Below are 13,111 nucleotides of genomic sequence, written 5' to 3'. Positions count from 1 at the left end.
CTCATATCTGATTTCTTTGGGGCCATTCCCCAGCAACCTTCCTTTTATGGGTGCTATATCAAGTGTCGTAGAGCATTAACCAATGACTACCGCCGTGACAGTTGTATGTTATCTGGTGATCACGGTGACCTTTGTGCCTACAATATTAAGGTAAAGGCAAGCAAACCTGCACCGAAAATATTCTAGTAAATTAGAGCTTTGACTTTCCTTCTTCAATGGTAAATTGCCAGGGAGGTCATATCTGTAAGCTCTATCTGGTAGAGCTATGTTGAGTTGTCATCAGTGTGCTGAAAGGGGTGGAGGCCATTGCCGTTGCTTGATGTGCCACTCCTGATTTATTACAGTTGGCCAGTAAATATGAAATGCATTAAATCCATAAATTTAATGGTACCTAGTCTTTATAAACTGATCACAGACTTGGTAAGTAGCATGCTATTCACTAGGTCCTGCAAATGCATCCTTGCAGATGATAACAAACAACTCTCTTGGAAACACCTGATTTTGTTGATATTACATTTATATATATATATATATTTTTTTTTTATCTTCCCTTATGTGAGTCATCATTCTATCTGGAAAATACATATTCAAAATTACATAAATTACAAACCTGCCTGGGGTCTCAGATACTCAGACAGACAGAGTTACATCATCCTTAGTGTACTCTGTATGATATCTTCTCCTTGAATAAGTGGTCTGTATTTCAGCCTACCTTTCTTAGTGTTCAATCCCACTTTCATTATGAAGGAAGAATCAGGGATCGATCTCTCAATTTATTAATCCTAATCTCTGAATAAGATGATGTGGCATATGCTGCCTATCTCTCTCTGTCTCTCTTTTGTATGCTCACTTGCTTGCACTACTAGTGGATTACTTAACATTTACTTAGATGAATCATGATTGCCACTTATATTGACAGCAATTTGAACTTATTTTTTGAAGTCTTTATAAGTATAGCATAAGTTTGAAGCAGGAGATGAAAGTCACTTGTGGCTTCAGACATAGTTTTAAAAAGTGTTTCTGATTTTTTCACCCTATTGCATACAATTCATATATATTCTTTGTATTATCGATTCTGATTAGTGTATTTCCCAACTCATATAATTTTCCTCTGTAATAACTGTGGTAATATATTCTAAATACCCTCACCACCTTTTAAGCTAAGTCGGTTGATATATGATAACCAGTGTTCATACAAAGTAATTATAAATCAATAATAGGTGTGAAAGATTTTGTGAAATTATGTTAACCCTCTTTTTTAATTTCATCTTTCTTTCTTTCTTTTTTTTCTTTCCTGTCCTCAAATATAGAGTATGGCATAACATTTGGATAAAAAGAAAGTAGAAAAAACAAACAACACAAAACAGTAAAGCAAATCCCATTTCTTGAATGTTTAGAAATCTTAGTCCTTATACTAGCTTATATCTTGATGATTTCCTGTTAGCCCTTTCTTTTTAAACAAGGATTTTATATGATTACGCCAATTAGGACTGAAAGATGGACGAGGACGTCAAAAAAGAGGAGAACACCGAGCCTTCGTCCCAGGAAGACGTCACCGAAGAGCAAACAGAAGACTTCAAGGTGCCCGGGGGATTGGACTTCAAGAAGCCCGTGTTCATAGCAAAGAGCCAGAGGTCAACCACGAAGCCATCTGAGGAAGCGAAGGTGGAAGAAGAGGAAGAGAGTAAAGATCAAGCAGTGGCACCTGCTCCACAGAAAAAGATTTCATCGAAATCCCCAGCACAGCAATTAGTAGAGAAATCTGTCCCAGTCCCGTATAAGGTTTGTTGTTTGTAGGGTGATCTAGTGCATTAGATGATTATTTCTTTATAGTCTATGTCTTTATAGCCTTTATAGCCTATGATAATTGAAGTGTACCTGAGTGATAATTGACAGAATCTTTGATATTAATCAAATTTATTTCTATTTATTCAAGCTTTTTTGGTAGCTAAACTTTGATCATATTAGGAGATAGTGAATGTCTAAGCTGCACTTTTCAAAATGTCAAAAAAAAAAGTATAATTCTAAAGATCAGTGAAGTAAGAATTCTTAACCCATAATGGACTGATCTTTTTCATAGACTCTATATGTGAACCATATGTATTATGTGTTAGTATACTTCATTAAGTGATAAATCATTACAGATCTCGTTGCATAAATTGCCATTTAGTATTTGAGAACTACAAGTAACATACACTAATATATCTCACAGGAACCCAAATGGAGCGGTGTACCCAGTCATGACTATTCTTTTGAAATTCTCAAGAATGGTACAATCGTGGAGACTGTAGCTCTCAACAAGCCCTTCTTCGTCATCGGTCGCCTTGCGCAGTGTGATATTACCATGGAGCATCCATCAGTATCTAGGTTAGGTTGATTGCTCTTATAATCATTATTGTTGTTGTTGATGAAGTTGTTATTAGTATTTTCTTTATGATAATGCTAATAGTAGTAATAATGATTATCATAATGATAATGATCATGATGATATTGATGATTATAATGATAATGATAATATAATGATAATGATCTTGATCATGATGATAATGATAATAGTAATAATAATAGTGTAATAGTAATAGTAAAGAAGGAAAATAATAATAATGATGATGATAACAATGATAATAAAAGTGATAATGATATTATGCTTCTACTTCTTTCTCTTATTCTTCGTATTTTTCTTATTATTATTATTATTATTATTATTATTTCTGTTGTTATTAACCCTATGATGACGGTGTGTCGCACCCGTGTGACACAGCTAAATGCCTAATGAGAGGGCGACACACCAGTTTGACGTTCCTGATGCAATATTGCATAGGCCCGGCATAGGGGATTTCCACTTATCGCCGGGCCCGTCAGAATGGGTTAATATTATCATCATTATTATTATTATTGTTTTTTTTTATTATTATTTTATTGTTGTTGCCGTTATTATTATTATTATTATTATTATTATTATTATTATTATTATTATTATTATTATTGTTGTTGTTGTTGTTGTTGTTGTTGTTGTTGTTGTTGTTGTTGTTGTTGTTGTTGTTGTTGTTGTTGATGTTGTTGTTGTTATTGTTGTTATTATTATTATTATTATTATTTTTATTATTATTATTATTATTATTATTATTATTATTATTATTATGATTGTATTGCCCATGTTATTAGTATATTATTATTATAATGACAATGGAAATTATTTTTATAGATTTACACATTAATTTGTCTATATCTTTATTGCTTTAATTTTGATCAGTGTTGTTCATCCCATACGTTAAGCTGTCAAATAAATCTCAAAAGTTAAAAAAAATGAGTTCAGTAAATTAGTTTTGTGTTCAAGTGTGGAGACATTATATGTATAGATATTATTGGAAGTTGAAAGTTGTTATCCCCAGATGAAGATGAATTCATAGATGATTATTATAACAGCATATTAGATCAATAAAACCTATTGCATGACAGTGATATCTTTACAAACAATACTCAACATTCCTCTCATCCCATTTTTAGATTCCACTGTGTGATTCAGTACAGAAGCGAGGCCAGTGAGGAAGCAGCCCGCGGGTTTTACGCCTACGACCTCGGCAGCACTCACGGCTCCTTCCACAACAAGCACCAGATGAAGCCGCACACTTACTACAGGCTCAAAGTGGGCCACATGATCAAGCTCGGAGGGAGCACAAGAATGATGATTTTGCAGGTGTGTTGGGGGGGTTGAGGGGTTGGGGGGTTGGGCTGGGGTTTAGGGAGCAGAGTTGGGGTTGAGGGTGGGGGTGGGAGGGGGTGGAGGTGGGGTGATCTTTTCTGATTTTGGTGCGGTTGGTTTGTTGCTTTGAGTTTTGTGTTTTTAGGTGTGATTGGAGCTTGCTTGCTTGCTTGCTTTTTTTATTTTTTTATTGCCTTTTAGTTTTATATCCATACACAGGCTATGAGTGCCACGCTTGGTATTTGTAGAAATGTAAGTCAAAGAATAACTGTAATTAATTCAAGAATTTCAGATGAAGAGTTGAAAATCCAGAGATATTTTTGTGCACCTTCTGGTAAAAAGATGAAATAGAAATATTAAGAAATAGTGGAAATGAATTCCAAAATTACTCTATATTTTTCAGCAACCTCAGTAAAATCAATTAAATGATGGATATTTATATAGCAGCAGCGATATAGAACTGTAGTATGTCAAGTGGATGCTGGGGTGTAGTGAATGAGATGATGTTCAACCTCTTGTGAGATATTTCAACTTAAAGGTTAAAACTTACATATTTTATTTTTGAAAAAGGCACAGTTGGGAAAGAAATATTAAATACATAATTTCATGCCAGATCTTCTTTTCCAATAAAAACATGCATTAAATGATTCAGAGATGGTATTGGTATATCTTCCAATGGTGGATTCACCTGAAATGGAGTTTGATGGTGAATTATTTTTGTTATGAAATTATTTGTCAGCTTTTACCATTATTTCCATGTAGTATTTTCTCTCTCTTTTGCTCTTTCTCTCTCTCTCTCTCTCTCTCTCTCTCTCTCTTTTTTTTTTTTTTTTTTTATAATCACAGACTCTCATGTCTTTCACAGGGACCAGAAGAAGATGAGGAACCTGAGATGGAGCAGACGGTAACAGAACTGAAAGCGGCAGCAGCAAAGCGCCTGGAGAAGCTCGAGAAACTGGAAAGTGGAGAGATAGAAGAAGACGACAGAGAGAGAAGGAAAAGGGAGGCTCTGGAGGGGAAAGAGGAGGAAAGCAGAGGCATAGATTGGGGAATGGGTAAGGCTGTAATTTCTTGTTGTTTCATTTCCCCATGTCACTTTTATATATTACTTTGAAAAAAAAAAGATAGTTGGTTCATGCTCCAATATACTGCTTTGCTCCTCTGTAGTCAACTCATTTAAATCCTTTTGCTCTGTTAATCTTGGTGATATGATCATGTTGATGTCATTTTAGGTACCTAAATCAGTGTCACGGATACTGCTTAGCTTATTTTACTTTCTAAAATGATATTGATTTTCCCAGGTGATGATGCAGAGGAAGGGGAAGATGGAGAGAGTGATGTGAATCCATTTGCTTCTCTCAATGAGGAACTCTACTTAGATGATCCGAAGAAGACCCTCAGAGGCTGGTACGAGCGAGAAGGCTACGACCTCCCAGAATACGAAACCGACGACATCAGCCCTGGAAATTACAGATGTAGATTAGAGTGAGTGACATGTGTCCTCTCTAGACCATGCTCTATGTGTTTTTCCTGTACACCCTCTCTCATAACTCCTTGTCCCCCACTGAGTAAGCTGATCCCATACCCTTCACTCTTCTTACTCTCTTCTACTCTCCTACTTCTACTTTCCCTCCTTTCCTCCTCCCCTTTTCTAAAAAAATATAAACTCCCCAATTTCCTCTCTTTCTGCTGATCTCCCACTCTCACCTCCTTTTTACCCTCCCCTTTTTTCACACACTCCCCTCCCCCATCTTGAAAATTTGATCCATTTTGCCTAGAGTGAGTTATGTGCCTCTACTCTAAACTGTGCTATATGTTTAAAAGTCAGAATGTTGTGAGTGGCAAGATATTTATCTTTTCTCTGCTCTGTGTGTGTGTGTGTGTGTGTGTGTGTGTGTGTGTGTGTGTGTGTGTGTGTGTGTGTGTGTGTGTGTGTGTGTGTGTGTGTGTGTGTGTGTGTGTGTGTGTGTGTGTGTGTGTGTGTGTGTGTGTGTGTGTGTGTGTGTGTGTGTGTGTGTGTGTGTGTGTGTGTGTGTGTGTGTGTGTGTGTGTGTGTGTGTGTGTGTGTGTGTGTGTGTGTGTGTGTGTATGAATGAATGTATGGTGCTTTGTGAGTGTGTGATTTACATCTGATTAGAGTTCCTTTGCACTGCATCAATAACTCTGATGACACTAACATCTTGATGTCATTTAACCGTTTGTCTGAGTTTCTATGATAGAAAAAGATATGGTGGTTCAATGCACTCTGGAGGCATGATTATGATAATGCTAAGAACAATGATAATGGTGATGATAATAATTATAAAGAATAACATTCAAACCTGTCAGGTAACTCCAGAATGAAAATAAAATGAGAGGTGTCAGGTAAAATGTCTACTTTCACCAAGCATCAGATACCCCACCCTCATGATGTACCCTTTCAGACTACCTGTGCCGGGGCCGGGTGGTGGACCGCTGGTGGCCATCGCAGAACACCGAGGAAAGAAGAAAGATGTGGTGGTTCAGTGCGCTCTGGAGGCTTGCAGACTCCTGGATAGAATTGGGATTTTGAGACAAGCTAAGCATGGTGAGATTTTTCTTTTTCACGGAGAGGAAGTTATTTTACCTGAGGTTTGCCTTTGTTTCTAGCAAGTTGATGGTTGAAAAGGAAGAATATTTGGAGATGTCCTTATGTCTTTTGATCTTTTTCTATATTTTTCTAAGAGTAATAACATATAAAATAGAATGTGAAGTAATGTGTAATGTGAAGCAAGTTACTACTGACTTGCTGAAGGTTCCTGAAGTTTCTGTTTCTTGCAAACCATGTTGCAAAGCAAAATAGTTGTTGATGATAACCTATTTACTCTACAAAATTACCTTCGAAATTTAGCCTTTTGAGAGCACAAATCATACAAATTTGATTTGAAGTGGTAAATTACTCATCAACATTAAGTAAAAATATTTGATATGTCTGGAAATTTAAGGAAGAGTTTGCAACCTCTGCCTCTTTTGGATTGTTTAACGGTATGCATCAATAAGTGTATATGCATAGCAAAAGTCTAGCACAAAATACGTTCGCCTTTTGTATAAATGAATAAGAAAGTGTTGTCCAGTTGCTTGTTCACAATGGTAAAAAGTGAATGCTCAATAGGTCATATGACAACACAGAATCTTTATTCAGTCATCCTTCAAAGTGAGAAAAACATCCTCAAATATCCTTGTCCTAAAGGATATCTGTTGTTTTAAAAGCAGGAATACAATAACTGAAACTAATAAAATGCAGTTGTGTTCTGTTAACCCACTCACGACGGGGGCATTCTAGCCTTGAATGTCACAATGCCGGGGCTTTTGAACGCTTAGGCCTAAATCAATTAAATGGCTGGCACAATACTGTGCCGCCCGGCCACTGGGCTTTTGAATGAGCGGTACAGTACTGTACCACCCGTCCAGAGAGGGTTAAAATGTAAGTGGAGTATCAGTCAAGAATTAACAAGACTTTTGCACATCTCAGGAAGCTAGGTGTATGATAATTGTCGATAGCTATCATACTCCTAGTATTTGCAAAAAAAAATTATGCTTAACATTTAAGCCTGATAAAGGTTTTATATTTGAACTGAATTATACATATGTGATTATCCATGAAATGTGAAAACACTGCAATTGATAACAAGCAAAATTAGGTTAGAATTAGTGTTTTATTCAACAATTAAGGATATAAAAACTGGCTTTTAGAGAATGGATGACCATGATGGTATTGATTTGATGATAATAAGTATGATAATGAGGAGGATCCTGTTTTATACCAGCAACTCTTATATTCCAGCACTTTAGTTCAAGTGCTACCTTCCTCATTGTTTTTTAGTTTACATCATTGAGAATCCAGCTAAGGGGCATTGACACTGGTCTTCTCCATTATGAGGTCTGCCTAAGTCTTCTGTGCCAAGGGAGTGGCCCTTGGTGGTACTAATTTGTGATAAGCACTTGCACCAAGGTGGTGATAATTGACATGACATGGCATTTTGAATTGATTAATTTTGTTAGCTTAATGCCACAGGGAAGTAATTCATCTGCATTGGCTGCTTGTGTCAAGATTGATCTCAAGGCTTGAACCAAAACTCAGGAGTGGGGAGTCAATGTTTTCTTCCACTTCCTGTGGATTGCCTCTAGAATTATAGTAGTATCAAAAGGGTTTAGACTGAATTTGGAAGGCTGCGTCTTAGGAAATAGCACCATTGAAGCCATAAGGCACCATGTCTGTGTAGTGTGCAGATCATTGACCAGCCTCCTTGGCATGGCATGGATAGGTGCCATCCTGAACTTAGGGTAAACCTCACTATGGCATTTATAAATACCGTCCATTTTCGTTGGGTCATAGTCATAAGTAGAGGTAACTGTCATACCACCAAATTTGTCAGGTTATCAAAGCAAATAAAAACACTTTGAAAACTGTGAGTAAATAGTAAACTAGAACTATTGTTGGATGATACTCAAGTTGATACATGGAAGAGCTTTGAAAGTGGACAAATGGATTTCCTTTTTTAAAAGAGATAAATGGATATTCCTTTAACCCATTGGTCATGATATTAAATAAATATTTGTGCAGTAGGATGGCTGGTTTACATTGTCTGGCACGGTGCCATCAGCGTCTATGACTGACTGCCTTTGCAGCAAATCATGCCATCCGCTGCTAATGGGTTAAAGAAAATTGATGGATGGTTCATCAAACCTAGAAACCTAGATGCATAGGAAACTTTGAAACTGGCTAAGTATATAATCTTTTAAAATGGATAAATGAATGAACCTTTAAAACAAGTAGATAAGTAAGTTGTTAAAGTGGATACAAAAAAATTACTTCTAAAACGTATGACAGTCTAACAGTACAAATATGGTAACACTTATAGCCAATAGAGACCGGGCTACCCCATCCACACAACCCGGGCGAAGCGATGTCTTCGCAAAATCTCTCTGAACTGAGCTGAATTAAATTCAGCGATGATGATAAGATAAGATTAGATAAGATGAGTCAGCACTCATAGCTGGCAGAGGCCGGGCTGCCTTGTGCATATAGCCCGGGCGAAGCGACGTCTTCGCAAATCTGTCTGAACTGAACTGAATATGGTAATATGATTATAAGGTGGAGGGATGCATAAATTCTTGTAGGTAATAATGGAGTGTGAAAAAAGTGAATAAAGAAATATCAAAACTAAACAGATTAGCAAAATACCCAATAGGTAAATCAAAATTTTAAAATGCGGACAAAGAAAGAAAAAATAAAAGCATGGTATATCAAATGTAAATAACACAACAAAAAAGGAGAGAAAATGCCAAAAAGAGATTATAAGAAATGACCGCCGGCCTCTTATCCCAACGCAGAGAGCCACGAGCGTAAGAGGCGAGACTGGGCGGAAAATGATTATTATGACTCTGATGAGGACAACTTCCTGGACCGGACGGGTGATGTGGAGCGGAAGCGGCTCAAGCGGATGAAGAAGGATAGTGGAAAGGAGGGCGGATCTGCTGAGACCTACGACTCGTTGGTGGGTTTTGGGCTGTCTGTCTCCTGATTTTTTCCTTTTTTTTGGTTTATTGTATTTGATTAATAAAAAAAAATTATTGTTTCTTGGGATTTCTTTCCTTTTGTTCTTTCTTTTTTTTGTGGTTTTCTTTCTCTTTTTTTATTTATTTATTGATTTTTTAACTCACTCTTGTTATTTTGTTCTTTCTTTTACTAGTCTTATCCTCTCTCTAGGTTTCCTCCCATTGTCATTCTTATTAACTTTCTTTTTATATCTATAATACTTGCAATGTGCAAAAGCATAGTTTCAACTCTTGCAACTGAAGCACATGCCACCACACATATTGGTATTCATTTCAGATACAGCAGTTTTCAAATTGGCAGGGTAAAACATGGTGAAACTTTCTCCTTATTACTATTTTTCACTTCAGCTTACAAAATACAAAGAAGTGATAGAGGAGCTCTCGTCACTGGAGGAGAAACTGGCGGAAGCTGACCGCCTGAAGCAGGAAGCAGACGCCGAAGAAGAGGAAGACCTCGATTCCTTCATGCAGAAGTTGAAGACGCAGGTGCCGGACAAGCACAAGAGAGTCATGTGGAAGGTGAGTTGTCCGAGGTACCAGTAGGTACTTTATTTTTTTTTTTTATTTATTTTTTTTTTTTATGCAGAGTTTATGTTGGTTTGAACATCATTGGATATATGGATATATATGTATTTTTATTCATATAAATACACAGACAAACAGAAGAATATAGATATCAATACGTCTTTCTGGGTATTTTTTCCAGCTGCGTGCCATTGAATTACGAAAGGAGGAACTGAGACTCCGAAGATTGACTAATGTCGCGCGACCATTTGGCGTCCAGGAAATGAAGCCTTACACCTCAAAACTTGGTACGATGTTATTAGGGAGACATATTTTTTTTTTTTTAGATTATATTGTACAATTTCTTTTACTTTCTAGTTTTTGGTCATAGATAGATAAAAGTAGATAAAGTAGTATATATGATATGAAATAGTACTTATGCCATAATGTAACAAATACTTATAAAAGATTTTCAGGATAAGCATAATTATTTACTATCTGCTATATTCTTTTTCTGTGCTTTCTTAATCTTTTGAGTGTGCAAAATTCATAGTTCCATATGATTACGGATCAGGACTGCTTCATAGTCCTGAAGTATCTCAAGAAATCCTGAGATGCCAGTGGTTGGTTAACTCGTTTCACTTTCCTCATAACTCAAATGTTCACAATCACTTTACAGGTGATCAAAGCAGCAGTCAAAAGGTGCCAGCTGAGGCTATGAGTAGAAAGCAAATGCTGTTGAAAAAAGCTGCCTTCTTTACAAAACCACAACCGAAAGTAAGTATATGATTTTTTTTTTTAGGAGTGTATAATGACGATTCAGTGACGGTCAAGTGTAGAAATGAATTAAGTTGCTTAACACCTGAAAATGGATGTTACATGTCAGTCATTCTTCTTCAGATGTGTCAAAGTAAAAAGCTAAAAGAGATCCCTGTTTTTTATTATATTTTGGGGAAGTATAGATACCTCTATGAATCATAGTTTTCCATTTTTCTTTCTACCTTGTTATCTTCTGTATGGTTTAATATGACTTTATTTTATTGGGATTTTAATATCATTATCATCCATGAGGTGGCAACATGGGATAAGTCATGTATACAAATCTTTTTAGTCTATTTTCAGAACTATTTAATACTTACACAATATTTATTAGCAGGAGCCAACCTTCCAAGTGCACAAGGCTTTCCTGGAAGAAGAGCCAGAGAAGAAGTTGAAACTGAAGAGATTAGATGACGAAGACGATGAGCCTCCTCCACCTCGTCCAGTCTCCAAACCCAAACCCAAGCCCAAGCCCAAGGTAGCCACGTCATCGAGGGAAGACTTCAAACCCCCAGAGATGCCAAGAACTAAATCACCCATACAACAGGAGGAAAGATCACCAGTGCCTTGTACAGAGTTCGTCGCTGACCCCGGCGAAAATGGAAGATTTGTAGTTCCACAGACAGAGAGTGTTAGTGGCTGCATGGGGCCACCTCAGGAGAAAGGGTCAGCAGTCCCAGAGTCCAGTGAAAGTAAGGCTAGCCAAGATATAGCCATTAGTGGAGGTCACAGCCTTACTGACCCAGCCAAGAGCAGCGCTAGTGAGTCGGAGAAAAGCCTCCCATCCCAGGATTCAAAGGGTAAAACCGCCTCACAGAGTGACGTAAAAGAAGACACTCCCCCAGGGAAAAAGCAGAGGGTGATGGGTCCTGCATTACCTCCCACCTTGGAGCTTGTGAGAGCTTCTCAGCGGGTAAGGGCTTGAGGTGTTCCATAGCTGTAGATGTGGTAACTTTGTATTTTAGTGTCACATTGAGTTATTAAATTATTAAATGATCTTATCTTTTGGTTATCTTGAACTTGTCCAAATTTTCCCTTTTATTTATTCATTCATTGTTATTTCTTCTTTTTCATAGATAGTAATTTGTATTTGTAATATGCTTGTCTTCAGCTGATTTTTACTTTCACACTTTCTTTTTTTTTCCCAGGAGCCCAAAAAGGCCAAGAAAAAACACGAAAAGAAATATCCCAGGTTTGACGAAGATAATCCCAACTACGACACCTGGGTCCCTCCAGCTAAGCAGACAGGCGATGGCCGCACTAGCCTAAATGACAAGCTTGGTTACTGATTATAAACAACTATGAATCTTTTCCTGTGAATAGTACAAGAACTATTAAGAAATGGTGAAATGGATAGAAAGATGTGGTTTATTTTTAGAATAAGGTGTTAGAAATAATCTGTTAGAAAAATTGCAGATACTTGAAGAATTATAATCAATGTATATATTGGTTGGTGAATTGTGCATTTAATTTTTCATTGATGCCATTTTTTTTTTAAAGGTTTTCATATGATGTATTACCATTTTTAGATGATAGGCAAATGGCTGTAGTTCTTGTGCATAATTCTTTGTTTTCTTTGATTAGTAAATGATAAAAGATTAAGTCAAAGACATTTTTCCCCGAAGGAATTTTCTCAGATTATTATACCGAGTTGTTATAATATGGAATAAGGTTGAAAACAACTATCTTTTAACACTGTTTCATAAGTGTGATATGTATGTTGTATTTCAGTCACAAATAAATTCTTTTAATAGGAAATGACTCAGTCAGTTCCCATGGAGAAGTATTATTTATACAAATATATATTTTAAGAGGACAGAAATGCAGGCAAGAGATCCACTCTTTCCCAGTCCATTGTGTTGCAAATAATAAAATGATATTTTCTGAAAGTTTTAGTGTCTTGTTCTGTGTGTATTCCTCCATCATGTCCACAATATACAGGCGAATCTGTATAACAATACATTTTCAACACGGTAAGTTTGTGAATGATCTCTCTCTGTTCATTAATGAAGAACCACAATTCAAGTATTTATTTCTGGTAAGTTGATATTTATCTAAGTGTTACAAGCTTACACACGAGAAGATGAATCGGAACTCGGAGTGGAGTATTAGTACAGCAAACTATCTAATCTCTTCAAAATCTTTTTTAATGAATAATCATTGATTTGAACAACTTATAATCCTATGTTAGTCCAATATCTTGTGACTTTAATCTAGTATCACCTAATTAGAAGATCATGTCCCTTTACTTTGTAATGAAACTTGCTGGTCATCAGATCTAAGAAAGAATCATTCTTTATCATTAATTGTTTGAGATTATTAAAGATATTGTACACACTTATTTTTATTCAGACTGATCACAAACATCATTTTCTTGTCTATTTTGATAGTGCCTTGTTATAGGATTAAAATTATTATCATGTTTATACTTTTAGATGTAATACAGCTTTCAAGAAAACTGCAAGCATTTTGCTCTGTGTTATGCATTCTAATGTGACTGCTCAAACT

General features: G+C 36.4%; 1 protein-coding gene across 4 annotated transcripts in view; it reads left to right on the top strand.

Moving 5' to 3' along the window:
* The window catches only part of LOC122258302 (kanadaptin), a 13,123-nt gene extending 631 nt beyond the window's left edge, over positions 1-12,492 (top strand). For 2 of the 4 annotated variants that reach the window (XM_086546322.1, XM_086546321.1), the window contains exons 2-13: positions 1,489-1,782; positions 2,213-2,367; positions 3,508-3,697; positions 4,569-4,758; positions 5,005-5,188; positions 6,127-6,269; positions 9,056-9,219; positions 9,629-9,799; positions 9,987-10,092; positions 10,464-10,561; positions 10,941-11,516; positions 11,752-12,492. In XM_086546322.1, coding sequence (XP_086402448.1) covers positions 1,498-1,782; positions 2,213-2,367; positions 3,508-3,697; positions 4,569-4,758; positions 5,005-5,188; positions 6,127-6,269; positions 9,056-9,219; positions 9,629-9,799; positions 9,987-10,092; positions 10,464-10,561; positions 10,941-11,516; positions 11,752-11,892 — 2,403 coding nt within the window. In that variant the 5' untranslated portion in view covers positions 1,489-1,497 and the 3' untranslated portion in view covers positions 11,893-12,492. Of the gene's footprint in view, positions 1-1,488; positions 1,783-2,212; positions 2,368-3,507; positions 3,698-4,568; positions 4,759-5,004; positions 5,189-6,126; positions 6,270-9,055; positions 9,220-9,628; positions 9,800-9,986; positions 10,093-10,463; positions 10,562-10,937; positions 11,517-11,751 lie in introns of all 4 variants that reach the window. The other 2 variants (XM_086546320.1, XM_086546319.1) reach the window with 1 other exon arrangement.
* Positions 12,493-13,111: the final 619 nt, after the last annotated feature.

This window comes from Penaeus japonicus, unplaced genomic scaffold (assembly GCF_977035675.1).
Source record: "Penaeus japonicus unplaced genomic scaffold, GWHDUDI00000001_assembly GWHDUDI00000017, whole genome shotgun sequence".
NCBI lineage: Eukaryota > Metazoa > Arthropoda > Malacostraca > Decapoda > Penaeidae > Penaeus > Penaeus japonicus.
This window is presented reverse-complemented; position numbering and strand designations above follow the sequence as displayed.